The sequence below is a fragment of the Crocodylus porosus genome, unplaced genomic scaffold, assembly GCF_001723895.1.
Source record: "Crocodylus porosus isolate Cpor-Errol unplaced genomic scaffold, CroPor_comp1, whole genome shotgun sequence".
In the NCBI taxonomy this organism is placed as follows: Eukaryota; Metazoa; Chordata; order Crocodylia; family Crocodylidae; genus Crocodylus; species Crocodylus porosus.
Window position 1 is genome coordinate 77,507,979 of NW_017728886.1, and position 16,151 is coordinate 77,524,129.

Genomic DNA, 16,151 nt, shown 5'->3' on the forward strand with positions numbered 1-16,151 from the left:
AATCCCGGTCCCTGCACAAGAAAACGGACATGAAGAATTGGTTAAAGAGTTCCGCTTTCTCCTCTGGCGCAACCACCAGATTGCCCAGCGTACTTTGCAGGGGCCCCACATTACCCAGTGCCTTCTTCATCCTCCCTATGTATTTGAAAAAGGACTTTTTATTTTCCTTGATCTTCGACGCTATTCCTAGCTCTATGTCCGCCTTAACTTTCCTGACAGCCCCCCTACAGGCCCAAGCAGGGGAGGTATACTCCTCTTTGGAGATAGCACCCCCCTTCTACCGGGTGTATGCCACCTTTTTGGCAAGCAGGCATTCCCGGATGTCCTTGGTGAGCCAGGGGGGCTTTCGGGCACTCTTGCCCCCCTTCGTTCTTGTTGGAGTAGTTGCTCTGGGACCAGCCACTGCTCCCCACCACATCCCCAGACATGGAAGGGGAAGCTTGCACGTGGTGACTGCTGCCACCATTAAATACCCCGAACCACCACTCTGCGTACAGCTGCTGCTACCCTCCACCCCCCTTTGGGTTTAAAAATCCAGCATTTTCAAATTTCTGGTAGGTGCTTGATCCCAAGCACAATGTATTTATGAGGTTATATTGTACTACTAAATTAGATAGTAGCTCAAAGTTTTGTGGTTGAATTTGAACGGTGTGGCCTTTAGGTTCAAAGCTAAGCTTCTTCCTCTCTCATGTACACACACAAGTAAACTTAGGGCCAAAAAAAAAAATGTATGGGGTTTTTTTTTTATTAAACAAATACCCGATTTCACACAACTGCAGTAGAAATCCCACTGACAGCTAGTTCATGGTTATGTTATCACTGGGCTGCCTTTCACTTGTGGCACTAAACTTGAAGATGCAACTAGTGAGAAAAATGAAAGAATAATTTGATAACATTTTGATCAGTGGAACCATTCCGTATTCAAAAAGAATAAGCCATGCGTGTAGTTGAGTTATTGTTATTCTCACCTATATCAAGCTGTTAACCATCCTAAGCTAAACAAAAACAACAACAGATACAAAAAGAAGGAGTCCGCATTAGCAATATTCTGTCATGCAGGGATTGTGTTTTACCAGTTTTACTTGGCCTACCCTACTCATGCTGATATGCCATGGAAGCATAAACATATTGCTTTCACCACTGTGATATCTGAGCACCCAGGGGATACATTCAGGCTTAGGAACAGAAATGTTTTTCATGGCTCTGCAGCGCTGACAGGCTCCATGAAGGAGTTATGCAAAGCTCTACAGACAGACACAGAATTGCCATGGCCTGAAACCTTCAGGTTTTGAGGGCGAATAAAGAGGGTGGCAAAATAACTCACCGGGGGAAAAGAGGAGGAATTTTAACATGTTGCTTCTGTGTCTGCATCTCTCAGTTTCCAAACCTTCTCCTATCCCCAAAAATAGGTCCTTATTTTATTTTAGCACCTAGAGCATCTACAGGCTTCCCTCACCAACCATGGGGGTTAGGTTCCTGAAAGTTCCCGTGGTTGGCAAAACCACCAGGGCTGGGGGAGCAGGGGCTGTTGGTGGGGGGTAAGGGGCACCAGCAAGGCTGGGGGGGAGGAAGTGAGAAGCTTGAGCAGGGTCAGGAGGGCTGTGGGGAGTATTTTCAGACTGTATTCCTTTCTCTGAAGCATGAATATTCAAAACCATGGTTGGCGAGGGAAGCCTGTATACACATTCTCAGGGGAGCAGGGCAAAGGCTCCCAGACAGCTACTGTAATTAAAACACCAGTGTCACATGTATTCAGTGTCCCACATTTCAATTGACCATGGAAGCACTTTAACTAAAGCTCGTTCACCAAGTTTTAGCTAAAGCATCACCACCATTTTGAAATGTGGGATGCTGAACACATATGATGCTGCAGCATGGTGGTGTCCCAATTAAAACAATTAACCGAGTCAGCTCTGACACATTCTAACGCGATGGAGCATGTGTATAGGCACCCTTTGAGTTCAGAACTTTTAAGTCTCCCACGTATCTATTACAAATCCCATTTCTATCACTATTACAAGTCCAAAGTGCTCCTTTGTCCACATTTCTTCATTTTTATCCGCTCTGCTGGTCTCTTTTCTTCCCCCTTCTAATAGTATTGGGTTTTCTGCTTTCATGTACCTCTGCACTCCATTCACTGCCCCTGAAAAACATCTTCCTTCTTGCCTACAAATATTTATTTCAGTAACACTGGTAATATAAACAGCACAATGAAACAGATACTAGCCTAAGCTCTGAGCCTTTAAACACTTATGCCCTTGGCTTATGTTGAGTAGTCTCACATCTGTAAAACGACTAAAGAATACTACTTTAAAGTTCTACCTTTTGGTTCTTGAACAATGAGGTGAGTGCATTCATTCATTTTGAGCTGCCCTGTGTATTGACCACCATGCTTGGTAGCAAGATGCTGGACCTCCTTCCTATCCAAGCTGCTTAAGCCAGTTACACAGAGAGTACAGCCACGAAACAAAGGACAGATGAAGTCTTCCATGTTGAGGTCTTTACAACTTGTCATACTTGGGGAAGGAATGGAAAGAAGAATGGGCAAAAAAAACAAAAGAAGGGAAGAAAATAAAATACATCTTTCTCCAACACAAAACTCACAAGAATGAGTGAAGTCTAGATCTATTATAACATTTAGTATTTTCTAATACAGTGGTCTCCAAAGTGGGGCGCGCAAGACAATCCACTGGGGTGCGGGAAGAAAATATTAGAACTTCTATTTATATTTATGTAAATATACATATGTTGGGGGTGTGTGCTCAAAATTTTTTTTACTGATAGGCGTGCGTGATCAAAAAAGTTTGGAGACCACTGTTCTAATACAGCGAGTGCTTACTGTTTATTTGATTTTTATGGTACCTTCCCCAGAAAAGTTCAGGACAGCTCACCAAAGAAAAAACACCCCATAAAAATAAATTAAATAATAAAACAGTAATAAAATAATGTATAAAATGTAAAATGCATAATTATATAACAGACTATATAATACAAGATATGTAATAATATAATAGTAAATTAAATTAATCTTTACCCTTGTTGAGACTTCTCCCATAACGCTTTTACCCAAGAGGGGAGCAAAATCGGTTTCTTCAGTGTAGCGGCTACTAAATATTTCTTGCTGCCAACTTCTCCAGCTATAAGATGAGTTACACACACATTGAGATCTTTGTATACACGGCCACCCATCAACTGAACATACTTATGAACTTCTTCCTAGAAAAGACAACAAAGAAAAACAAACACTGAAATCAAGCACCAAAACACTTCACATCAATTTTAAAAGTCTTTAAAAAATTGTCACATGATTTTTCTGATCATTACATTTTATAGTAGCTTTAACTATTTGCATTTTCCAGTAGGGTTTAAACAACATAGTTATAGAAAGCCGTAAGTATTTAAACTCAGTACATTCAACTTTTCTTTAATTATTAATTAAAATGCCAAGTTGTCATTTCTATAACCAAGTTACATTTTAGACTCAGTTTACAACAAGTACACCATTTAACCAATGAATCCTATTAATGCTACATCTGGAATAATATGAAAAACTCTGGATCAACATAGTTGTTTTCACTATATAATACATTACCCTAATTTCCTTTTCAAGGCTGGTACAGGATATTATTATATCGGCCATAGCCATATTATAAACAGGATATTCAGCTCTAGGGACACACCGCTGGTGCTGCATGCAAAATATGACTACCTGTGGTCCAACGATTCTACAGCCAAGCTGCAACAAAGATAAGAGAACCAAAGACAATTAAGAAAAAGGGATAACACTTTCCCCCTAAAATGTATGATGCCTGTTCAAGCTATAAAGAACAAACAGAAAAAAGTTGTCCCGCCAACAGGTCAGGGATTCTCCAAATAGAAGGAAATCCCTGCAGATAGCACAGAGCTCCAGCCTAGAAAACAGGAGCTATGCCTGAACAGCCACTGAGCTCTAGCTAGCCTATTTTTGACCACTGAAAAGTTATGGCTCAGTTAGACCAGTTCTCTTTGGCTGAAACATAAAAGTGGCTTCAAGTCATTGCTACAGACTCCCACAGAACCCGGAGAAGCAAAAGCCAGCTTGGCCAGAGTACTGATTCCTTTGTTTTTCCCTTGTGTGCGCAGTATTGCTACCCTTTGCCATCTCTCTCTGAAATTTTAATTGGGAATATCCAGCATTTAAAAATATTCACTATGCAGCCCACAGAATGCAGAAAATAGAAACATATGACAGGATTATGAGTGTCCCATGGAACAGGGTACTTGTGAGTAGAAAGGTGGGGTGCAAACCTTCTTGAGATGATTAAAAACAATGCCACTAAATGGGTCACAGATATAAAGGGACTGGTCATTCTCTTTTACTTCAAGTGCAGCTGCTTCTTCAAGAATCTGGAGATACTCTTCTGACTGAAATTCTTTTATGGACTGCAAGAAAACATGAAACAGTAAGAATACACTTAAATTTCCTTAGCTTTTAAGTTCCTCTTTCACTGATGAATAATTCTTTAAAATGAATCCCATGGGAACTACAGACCATATGCAGCTGAAACAGCTTCTAGTAAAATTACCATACAAAAGTCCCATTGTAATAAAGTTGACCAATATTCATCAATAACCAGAATACTATACATGTTGAAATGGACAGTGCACAAGCTAGAACAGATAGGTACTGATCCTACAAAGTACTGAGCATCTTTACCTCCCACTGACTACACAAGGGAAAAGGAATTGACACTCTCCTCGCTGTATCTATTGTACAATGGATGCGGGACTATCCTGAAAGACCCTCCAAAGCCTACTGAGAGCCAAATTTTTTGGCAGGAATGCCACAAGGTAACACCCAAACCCTCCAAGTGCCATGCTGATCCCTTTCCCTTGCCTGATCTTTTGCTCTGCCTTCTGCTCCCTGCCCTGTGCTCTCCACCTAATCTGTTACTCTCCTGCTCCCTGCCCAATCTACTGCTGTGTTCCTTGCTGATTGGCTGCATGCCACACACACAGGCTGACCATGCACACATGCCATGTGTTGGCCATCCCTACTCCAAAACCCTCAAGGTTGCAATTCACTCTGCTGTGTGAATTAAAGAGTATGCTCCCCAGACAGTCAATGGGCCCAATCTGTCAAATGCTGACCAAGGCACAGCACTTATTCAAAGGTTCATTCAAATCTTGTGTGATGCTTTATTCTTTGGGGACTTAAGCTTATTCAGTCAAAAAGAAATGCCACAGTACTATGCATTATACCTGGCAGCAATCATTTACAAAATTAGGCCCAAAGTTTTGAGTGTTTCATTTCCTTTCAGGAGGTAAAGCATAGCTCACTGAACCAGTCTCACCATGAAAACTATTTTGTGAAAAACCTATCATTTTACTATAAAGATCTTTCTACCGTATCAAAGTTGAATTCACCTACTATAACTAGGTGAAGTATGAAACCGACAAAACATTACTCCTTTTAATAGGAAAAAAATTATACAACTGTAGTTCTACCTAATCCTAACTGCCTTCCTCATATAAAAACAAGCTCTTATCGATGTTTAGAATTTACAAATAAATAAGCATGAAAGTGTGAGACAGAAAACTAAAGTCAGGATTACAGCTAGTAAAACTACCAAATGTGCTTACCTCAAGAGCTTTAAAAAAATATTCAGAGTTTCCAGGAGACTTTATAAATTTCACAAAAAAAGGCTCTTTGTTACTTCTCATCCTTTAACTGATGGAGAAAACAGAAGATTTTTCAGTGTCAAATTCCATGTTTCAGAGCAAATTGTGAGATGCGACTGACAGAATTTACCTTTCCACAGAAACAAAGGTCTTTTTCTGACATTCTTGAATTATTTACCCATGAGCAAGTTATTCCCTTGTAGCATGTTTCTAATTAGCTGCTACATTATACCAGGAACTACAGAACTTCATCTCTTCAATTAATCTTCCACTCTGATGCAAAATGAGTGAAAGAGAACTTACATACATCTTGGAATACTCATTTGTCTCCTATCTACTGGGAGAACTCTCTGTGGGTACTAAAACTAGCACTAAGGAAGGGGTGGTTTGTTAATTTATAAGATTTATACAGGTTTCCCTTGCTTCATGCTGTACATGTGTTCCCGGAGAACGGTGCATAACTTGAATTCCCATAAAGGGAACCCACTTCACAATGTAACAAATAGGGATATGTTCCAAGACCTCACCTCTACTGACCACTTTTCTACCACTTTTACAAGACAATTTTGGTACTCGCCAACAGTACACACAAGCATGGGGTGGTGGTGAATATTACCATAATGGGATGGCAACTACAGAAATGTGTTGCAGACAACAAGCAAGAAGCACATATCTGCACAGGAGACTATATTTTGGTGCATGTCACTCCCACAATACACCGCACAAAGCAGCTGACTGTGGGCTTCCACCACAGCAATTGCGTAAGAGTGAATTTACCTTGCACAACAAATTTTTGGTATAAAAAGGGACATTGCGTAAGAGCGAATTCGCACACACAGAAAGCAAAGCAAGAAAAAGCTACCCTATCCAAAAAGCTAAGAACAGCTGGCAATAAACAGACAACCCACAGACAGGATTTGCTAAAACCCAAGAATTCTGCCCCCCGCCCCCCCCAAACCACCACCTTCCTGCCCAAATCCCTACACAAACAAACCCTCCTGCCAATCTCAATCACACTCTCCACCCCCCACTCCTTTCCTTTATTGCATCCTTGTGACAAGACATTTAGCAGAATTTGCAGATTTGCTGGAATCTGACAGGGCCATGTAGTGAGTGGTTCTGTATGGCAAGCACTGTTCACGTCAAGATACAAAAATCTCTTCCCAATGCAACCCACTTCCTACCTACCCTTCCCTATTACAGCCCCACATTACCCGCAAAGGAGATTCACCGTACCTTGCCCCAACTTCCCCTCCGAGACAGGCAGCAGCTGTTCTCCCCTTCCCCCAAACACACACAACACAGATTCCCAAGAACTGAAACAAAAAAAGGAAAAAGACCCTCAGTCTCCATCAAAGGGAGCCCTTCAGCAGCATCTGCCCAGAAATGTGTCAGCTATGTACAGCTGCAGACTGGCCAGATCCTTCTCCCTCCTATGGGTGGCCAACCTAGTGCCTCCTTGTTGGTGGCTGCCCATTGTCCCCTGCAACAACTTTGAAGAGCTCATGGTGGAAGGATAATACAATCCCAGGCTAGTTTACCTTTCCATGGACCTTTTTTCACATGCACACCTCTACTCCTTTAACAGGGCTCCCTTAAATGCAGTAATTTTCTCAACTGTGCTTTCCCGAAGTGTGCAACTAAGCCCCAAATCCTGGTGTTCGCTCCTCCTTTCCCCCCAGAGCACTTTACTCTACGCAAGAAAAAATAACATTGTAGTTAGTACTTCATGAGAGAAGCCCACAGTTCCCAAGCAAGGACCTACGTGCCACATTCCTTGCCCCACCTGAGGCTGAAAAACTACTTCCTTAAAGGGCAGAAGTGGGGGCAGGGTGGCACTTGACACCAGGGTGCCCTAGCACCCTGAAGGGTCCTGAGGTCCTTTCAAGGGTGCCATTGGGGAAGAGGAGGGGGGCAGCACACAACGTCAACACTGTAAGGGTTATAAGTGCTACTCATGAGATAAACCCAGAAACTTCCAACAGGAGCTCACAGGCAGGCGTGCTCTTCCTGGGTTCTTTGCAACAGATAGACCTTACTGGTATTACTCTGCAGGAAAGAAAGGGGTGAAAATGAAAAGCTGGCATTTGCTGGAGGCAGCTGTGAACTGGGGGGGAAGAGGAGAGGCAGCCTGAGGGTCTGCCATGAGCCCACCCCGGTTCAGAACCATTTCTTTAGCCACGAAGTGGTCCAGGGAGGCAGGAGCTTTTGGAGGCAACAACCTGGGGTGCTCCTTCTGAGGGGCCATGGCCCACCAAGTAACAAATACAGCCCGCCCCGCTCAGAACAGGCCGTAGTGGGGCAGGAGAAAACAGAGGAGGGGGCTCAGCACCCCCAGGCGGATCCTCAGCTCCATCCCACCCGCAGGTGCTCGGCGCTACCCGTCTCAGTCCCGCGGGCGGGCATGGAGCAAGCCCCGCCCCTCGCGCGCCAGGCCAGGGGGTCCCGGAGCACGGCTCGGGCTCTGCCCCAGTTCCGACCGCAGAGCGGGGGAGGAGAAACGGACGCGGCGCCCCGCCCTCACCCACCGAACCGGGCTCGGGCTCGGGCTCGCGCTTGCGCTCGCAGCTCCCCGCGCTCCGCCACGTCTCACCCCGACTGGCGGGAAAGCCCAGCAGCATCCCACGGCGCCCGCGCGCCCGCTGGGCGCTCCGGCACGCGATTGGCTGCCTTTCCATGTCACGTGATCACCCACCCCACTGGCTCCGGATTCACTTTCAAACTTCTGCCGGTTTGGCGTGCGCATGCGCAGGGGCACCTCGGGACGTTCCCGGGAAGAGGGCGGGGCCTTAGGGCGCTCGCTTGGTCCGTGGGCGCTGCTGTAGTGGAGCTGCGTCCAATCAGCGCTCAGGAGGAGGGTGATAGTCTATGGGCGCTGGAGTGGGCGAGTTGCGGGGGGAGCGTCACTAGACCTGCCTTCCCTGACCCTGGTACCACAGCAAGGTTTCCCGCCGCCCTGTCACGGCCCTGCCTGTGTCTCAGCTCTGTGAGGATCTGGCTGGAAAGGACCTGCAGAGGTCATCTAGTCTGACCACCTGGCCTGAGGCAGGGTCAGCCCTGTCCAAACCACTCCAGGTGGTTTACAATGAAGCGAAGACTTTTAGAACAATGCCAGAAATTATGGGAGTTGGCTGTACTGCAATCATAATCTAAGCCAGCTGTTCTCAACCTCTGGGTGGTGACCTAGAAATGGGTTGCAATAAGATATGGAAGGGTTGCGGCCAATAATTCTCCTTTAAAGGAGAAAAATGTGGAAAACTGGGTTTTCTCCCCCATACCCCACACACCCACCTCCTGCCCCACACACTAGGGAGGGGTTGGGACTGGCCATAGATGCTTACAAATAGGTCCCAGTACAAAAAAAAGGTTGAGAACCGCTGAGCTAAATCCTACCTAAGTCTGCAGTGATCCCTGACAGCATCCTAACCTGCCCAAGGTAACATGGGAACCGCAGCAGCCAAACACAAAAGCATTTGCTTGGTAAGGCTGAAAACTCCAGGAAAGCAGAGAGACAGTTTCATTTCTTATCACCACCTGGCAGGAGATCGGTGCGAGCCACTTCCACATAGTGATCACTGGTTCCGTCTCTGACAGCCAAGCGCTCCTGAATCAACAGAAATGTCAAAGCACACAAAGATAAACACATGGACACTTTTTTTGTCATAAAAAAGAAGAACCACCTGGCAAGTGAATTCTAGCAAGTTTCAGTTCTACTCACAGCACTGAGACAGTGTCCTGAAACACCAGTGCTGGGGGTTAAAACAGCTTTGACAAATCAAGTCAGTCAAAATGTTTCTTTTCAGCTGCTGGAATTTCCCAAGGATCATTTAGGATCCTGCAAACTGTCATAAACATTTAGAATAATGGCCTCCCAACACTGAGCTGTACATGAAATGCAGAGCTAGAGATGCAGTGAGTCTTGTACTCCAGCCTTTGCAGCTCACATGTGGTCTGCAATGTATTTTTTAAAAATCATTCTCCGTCTGCTCCTGGTGAAATGGAAGTTATAGCTAAGGATACCAGCTAAAAATACTACACAAAGGAACAAAAGCCATCAAGGTACAGGTTTGCATCATGACAGGATGATGCCATGATAACGTATGTCCTACCCCTCCCCCTGAAAGGGACTGCATCAGCAAATGTCAGGCGTTACCAATCATCATTGCTGTTGTCCTTGTCAGGTGTTATTGGTATGCTGCCAGTGCTGAAGCCTCAGGAACTGCAGTGTTGGCAAAGTCACAGCCTGGAGATCCCAACACCGTCATGCCTTAAAGAACCACAGGCGCCATTCAGTGACAAAGATTTGGCCAGGTTTATTGTCTACAAGCATGGCCCTAACACATTTTGACATAACGAGTACACTAGACCTGGAGTTAAAGCATTTGTACCTGTTACAGGATAGTCAACATGATACCAGGCAGGCTCCCCTAGGCCTCTATGAAGTTCCCATACTTTCCAACCCTCCTTTTATTAGGGCTGCGTGAAGCTTCAGTTGTTGATTTGATTCAGCCCAGTTCAGTGCCCAAATCTCCGAAAATGAATCGAATCAGGAGACCCTTTAATGTCTCTGAATCAATTCGCAGACATTTGGAGAGATTTGATGATTTGGACATAGACACAGCTTTAAATGTTTTTCTATACACCTCAAGGTACCAAGTGGCTCGTGAATGCTGAGATGCTGGTGTGGATGCAGCATTCCACAGGAGCGCGGGGGGTCCCCAGCAGGCTCAGTGGTGGACCCTGAAGTAGACCAGAAGCACTTCCAGTCCACTTCCAGGTCCACCCCAGAGCATGCAGGGGACCCTCCCCCCTAGCCTGGCGACTAGTACCTCCTGGGGTCCCCCCACAGCCGATCACCGAGCCAGGGAGTGCAGGGGTCTCCCATGCAGTCAGCAAAGGACCCAGAAATGGACCGGAAGTACGCTTCATCCACCCCACCGTCTCAGCGTTCATGAGCCTGGTACCTCGAGGTATGTAGAAAAAACATTTAAAGCAGTCTATGGCCAAAACGTTGATTCTCCAAATCAGCATTAACTCTTCAGATTTGGATTTGGCCAAATTGAATCAGGACAGTGATCTAAATCAACTAATCAAATCGCTGTCCCTTGAATCAGGCCAAATCTGAATCAAATACAGCCCGCTTTGCACACTGCTACCTTTCATAAAATGATCAAGCAGATTACAAACTGTATTCCATCTGTATCTTAAATGTCTCACAACGCTCTGTACCATCGGATTGTTTCACATCCTGACCTGGGTGTTCCTATTCCAGTCTTCATCACTGGCAAACCCTTGCAGTTGAGGATGATTGTCTTCCATGATTGTTTTATCAGTGGGTTCAAAGATGGCTGATGAGACTGATCTGGGATAGACAGAGTCTGTTGCAACTTGGGAACATATTTCCATATGGAGTGGGTGGTTCTGGATTTCTGATTTGATCCACAATACGCTGTTTCTGCCAGTCCTGCTTTTCCATCTCCTGTTGTCCTTGTAAGGTTTCAGAGTATTGAGATCCTTGCAACAGACTCTTCCTCCATTTGGGGCAGTCCTGGGTGATAGTCTCCCACAAGTTGATGTTGATGTTACATTTTTTCAAAGTGGCCTTGAAGACATCCTTGAAGTGCTTTCTCTGCCATCCTCTTGAGTGTTCGTCTTGACTGAGCTGGGAGAATAAAACTTGCTTCAGGTACCTGGACTTAGACATTGGGGCAGAACACCTTTGGGGTGCTCACCACATTAGGGCTCTCACAGGCTCTGAGGGGAGCCTGCTTTGGAGAAGCAGCAGGGGAAACCTCCTCCAGGTACCATTTTAAGGGGGGAGGTGTATGGCAGGGCACTGGTGCCTGCCACTTTAAGACCTAAGCCAAGCTGCCAGCAGGTGCTTGATTGTGGCAGCCATTTTAGATCCCCGGCTGCCTTTATAAACAGATCAGCTCTCTACTGGTAGCAACATCATCTGGCTGTAAGGCTTTATGTATCATCCTGGAGGTAAGGGCAGGAGCTGTAGGGGATGGTTTGGAGGCTCCTGGTCTTGGGCATGACCTAAAACTGCACCCTGCTGGGAGTGGGTTGCCTGGTGGGGCTCTCAGTAGTGTGGGAGCCCCCAGGAAATGCCAGGTTAGTTATCACCCCAGTTAAAGGCACCTTAACCCTAGCCCTCACCTTTGGGTGGGTTTGTGTAACACTGGAGGCAGTTAGCCCCAGGCATGGCTGTGGCCACCTGAGCCCACTGGAGAAGGAAGCCCCTTGGTCCTGAGTGAAAGGAGAGTAGGCCAAGCTATGTCTCTAGATGCCTGAGGTTGTAGTTTGGGCCAGAGGCTGAGTGAAGTGGGGCTCAGCCTGAGAGAGAGGGGTAAGTCCTGACTCTGGTAAGTCCTCCACTGCTGGGAGGCTGAGTGTGGGTCAAAAGCAAGACCTATAATGAGCACAATGACCTGCTGCTCGGGGGGGGAGTCAGAGTCCGTGTAAGACCCTGGAGCACCAGTCGTGGTTTCAGATAAAAATGCCATTGAGCAGTAGCACCAGGAATGGGGCAGAGATGAGGTACCCCAGTTTAAAGGGGAGGGAGAAGAACCAGAGGGCTGAGGGCCTAGTACATATAGATATAGAGTTGCCCCCGGAAGGGGCTAGAGCAAGCTTAGACCTGGTCGGGTAATTGGCTGGCCGCTACTCTGGTGAGGGTCGTCGGAGAGGCCCAAAAGATGGTATGTCTGCCACCCAAGGAATGGACTAGCTAAGCCTATGGCCTAAGGGGCCTGCTCCAGGAGGGAGCAAGGCAGAATAAGTTATCAATGCATGAAAGAGACCCTGTGAGAAGATGGAATGTGTGAGGCCCTAGTGAGAAGAGGGCAGTATGAATGTGTGTATGACTGAGGCCTGATGACGAGGCCTAAGCTATGTCTGGCTGTAGGCTGGGAGCACTGTGTCATCCGGATGCCATCTACAAGGCATGGGCTGTAGTGTAGGGGAGGTACGGAGCTGCAGATAGTGCCCCCTGGCATTGGGGCAAGAATGGGCAGCCTCCCACCTTAATTAGCATCTTCCTTAAGAACAAGGCATGGCAGGCACACCAGGTGGGTGGTGTGCCCAAAGGCAAGTGGGGAACCTAGCACTGTGGCTAGGCAGGTAGTCCCACTTTGCCACAAACATCTAGATGGCATGGCCCACGCAGTAAAGCTGATGTCAGATGATCATTGCCTTGATACTTATGGTGTTTCCTTGTGAGAGGACGCTAATGTTGAGGCATCTCTTTTTCCACTGGATTTGAAGGATCTTCTGCAGGCAGCATGGAAGGTACTTCTCCAGCAACTTGTCGTATCTCCTGTACACTGTCTACATATCAGCTCTGTATGGTAAGGTGTGGATTATGACTGCTTGATAAACCATGAGCTTATTTTTGGATCTAATCTCTCTGAATACCCATTTCCTTAGGCATCTGAAGGCTGCACTTACACTTTTAAGGTAATACTGGATTTCTTCATCGATGTCGGCCTTCTATAACTGATGACTTCTGAAGTATGAGAAATTTTCAATGTTCTCCAGAGTCTCACCATAAATCTGAATTACTGGAGCTGGGGACTGCTCAGTAAGAGCTGTTGATGGAGGAATTTTCTAAGTGTTAAGCATCAGTCCCATCATCTTATATGCCTCAGTAAAGAGGTCAACGACTTCCTGAAGGTTGTATAGGGACTGGACTATCCACATATCAAGCTTTGCTCACATAAGGAGTTCATGCATCAATCAGGTTTGCTAGTTAAACCTACTCTGGCCAATGCTTTAGCAAAGCTTTTGTGTAAGCAGTATATATTGAGCGATGTTTCAGCAAGGCCTACAAGCAAACATGCCACATCTGAGCATAAAGCATAGTAGAAGACCTTTAGTGTCTTGGGAAGGCAGTCAGGAGTAAGGGTACAGTTATTTCTCTAACAGCTAGTATAAAGGGTTTCTTGGACAGGAAGTGACCTCATTTTTAAGAGAGAGATGGGGGGGACTGAACCTGTGAATCAGGAAAATGGGACTGGAAAGGACCTCAGGAGGTCTAATCCAACTCTGCAGGACAAGCCATGTCTAAAATAGCCCATCCACGTGACTTATTTTTTTCTAACCTGCATTTAATCTTCCAGCAATAGAGATTAGAAAACTGGAAATCCCCTTTTGTTGCAATCTAGACTAGTTACTTCATGTCCTGTCCTAGTGGGCAGAGAGAACAGTTGATAACCATCCTCTTCAGATCTCAAATAGATGAACTGGTCATGAAGTGATGAGCACCCTCAGGGCATAGGCAGTCATAAGATTTAGGACAGTTTAAATGCAGTTTCATACATCTGCCCACTTCAGGTTTAATCTGTTAAACCAGTTTAAGTCCACCTAGTCTTTCAGATGCACTCTTGAACCATTCTAAGTATTATTTTGAACCAGCTCACTGTGAACAGTTTCAGCATTATGCATGGACACCAAATATTCTGTAACCTGGGTCTGGTTGGTCCTCCAGACATCCCATGCTGCACTTTTCTTCCACGCACATGCACCCCACCCCACCCCACCTGCAACTGGCCCCTAAAATACAGCCAGAACCTGACTGCTGCCTTGAACTGCCTGTTCAATAAAGCTATCTTTCTAACTATCCACTAAGTCTTCACGTTCTATGCAACTGCAGCCTCTCAACATGCGGTTTTCCCCCCCGTCCCTGGGAACCAAGCAATTCCTCTTTCCCTTTTCTGAGTCAGACAAGCATGCTTCAGACTTTGGTCATTTGCAGGCTACTAAAACTTACTGAACTCATGTTTAGTAAAAAAGGGATAGCAGGAGAGTGGAAATACCCCAGTCACAGATCATCCACCCCTGAAACCTCCAAAGAATGAGAGTAAACACACCCCTCCCATAGTGTTCACACACTTGTGAATTAGTTTTCAATTGTGGACATTTTGGAACAGTTCAATGATTGCCTGTCTGCACCCTTGGTTTTCACAACATTACTACCAAAAAAAAAAAAAGGCTCAGTGCTCTGCATTAGGGGATTTTTAATGGACTTGAGATAAGAAGCAGATAAATCTGAAAGGGCTTTTGACAAGTCTGTTCACAGCACCTGATGAAGTGGGTGTAATCTTATGAAAGCTTGTGCCTCTGAACAAGGAAATCAATAAGATTCCACATGGCCCTCTCTTCTGCCTGACTCCAGGCTAATACAGCTAACCACCTCACTCAAGGTTCTTGATATCCTAGTTTATTTGATGTGTCCAGAAAAAATGTTGTCACACATTGGAAGAAGCTAGTCTTCTAGACCAAGTGCTAGCACAGGCCAAACAGCTCTTCAGTATAGCAGACAGTCTAGCAGCTTGGCACTGCTAATGATATAGGACAGGGGTGTCCGAATCAAAGGTGTGAACAAGCTGGTTCTGGACTACAGGGCTCCTCATGGGTCAGACAACCCACCTCTGGAGCCAGGCTGCCAGAATCACTGTCTCAGTGTGGCCAGCATAAAAGTGTTAATGCCCCCCACTACTCACTACCCCGCCACTGATTTGCATGTAAAATGGTAATTAAAAGCCAAAAATATGATGGTTGATAAGGGATAGGTGCTAGTTTTGCCTGCACATTGCCTCTGGGAGCCATTGCAAGAAGCGTGCCATATTTATGTAAGTGGGTTGTATGGCCAAACAGAAGCCCTGGGGGCCAGGTGACATCTCTTCAGGCTAGATCCAACCCATGCGGTTTATGTTTTACATCCCTGACAAGCATACTGGGATGGATTTGACTTAGAACTGAAAGTTTCTGTGTCATATTTTTAGTCCTCAAAGCTATCTTATACCACTTGTTCATGCACCATTGTAACACTGTAGTGATCAGCTGCTGCTGCTTCCTTTTCCATATTGGAAGAAAAAAACCCAGCAAGAATCCCAAACCCAGAGAATTCAAGCCTTTTAAGGGACTCTATGAACAAGCATACCATGTCATTGTACATCAATGGAGTTCTTAGTAATACATATGAAGGATGCTGTTAAATAGGTGGGGCTCTACTACTTCTATGTTCCTAGTACTCTTAATTTAATATAGCTTGATATTCATCTCATAAAGTAGCTGGGGCCTGGTTTGTTTCAACATTTCAAATAAAGTTCCTGTGTCATTGAAGTAACAGTCCTTTTTAAGAAGTAACCACTTGCTCGCTCCTACAAGCCCAAAAGCTGTCCTTTATTGTAACACACTGGGCACAGCTACACGTGCGCAATAAACTCTAGTACTTATCACACTGCAGTTTATTGCTCCTGAGCACAGTCTACATGTGCAACTGGGACCACAACACATTCAGCTGGCAGGGAGACTAGGGGCCAGCCTGCCAGCCCAGGACTGCTCCCCTGGCTCAGTGTGATGCAGAAGGGCTTGCTGTGATGTGGAAATCATGACAGGATCACTGCTTGCCTAACAGAGTGCTTTATTTTTTCATGGCCACGGGAGAAGAAGCAAGGGTGGTTAATTCTCTGCAGCTGCAGGAT

At 45.7% G+C, this 16,151-nt stretch overlaps 1 protein-coding gene across 2 annotated transcripts in view; it reads right to left on the minus strand.

Moving 5' to 3' along the window:
- The window catches only part of TOPBP1 (topoisomerase (DNA) II binding protein 1), a 33,603-nt gene extending 26,228 nt beyond the window's left edge, over positions 1 to 7,375 (minus strand). Inside the window, exons 1-6 of one of the 2 annotated variants that reach the window (XM_019537041.1) lie at positions 7,203 to 7,375; positions 5,623 to 5,710; positions 4,288 to 4,422; positions 3,593 to 3,736; positions 3,035 to 3,216; positions 2,323 to 2,516 (exon numbers count right to left, since the gene is read on the minus strand). In XM_019537041.1, coding sequence (XP_019392586.1) covers positions 2,323 to 2,516; positions 3,035 to 3,216; positions 3,593 to 3,736; positions 4,288 to 4,422; positions 5,623 to 5,703 — 736 coding nt within the window. In that variant the 5' untranslated portion in view covers positions 5,704 to 5,710; positions 7,203 to 7,375. The remainder of the gene's footprint in view (positions 1 to 2,322; positions 2,517 to 3,034; positions 3,217 to 3,592; positions 3,737 to 4,287; positions 4,423 to 5,622; positions 5,711 to 7,202) is intronic. The other variant, XM_019537052.1, reaches the window with a different exon arrangement.
- Positions 7,376 to 16,151: the final 8,776 nt, after the last annotated feature.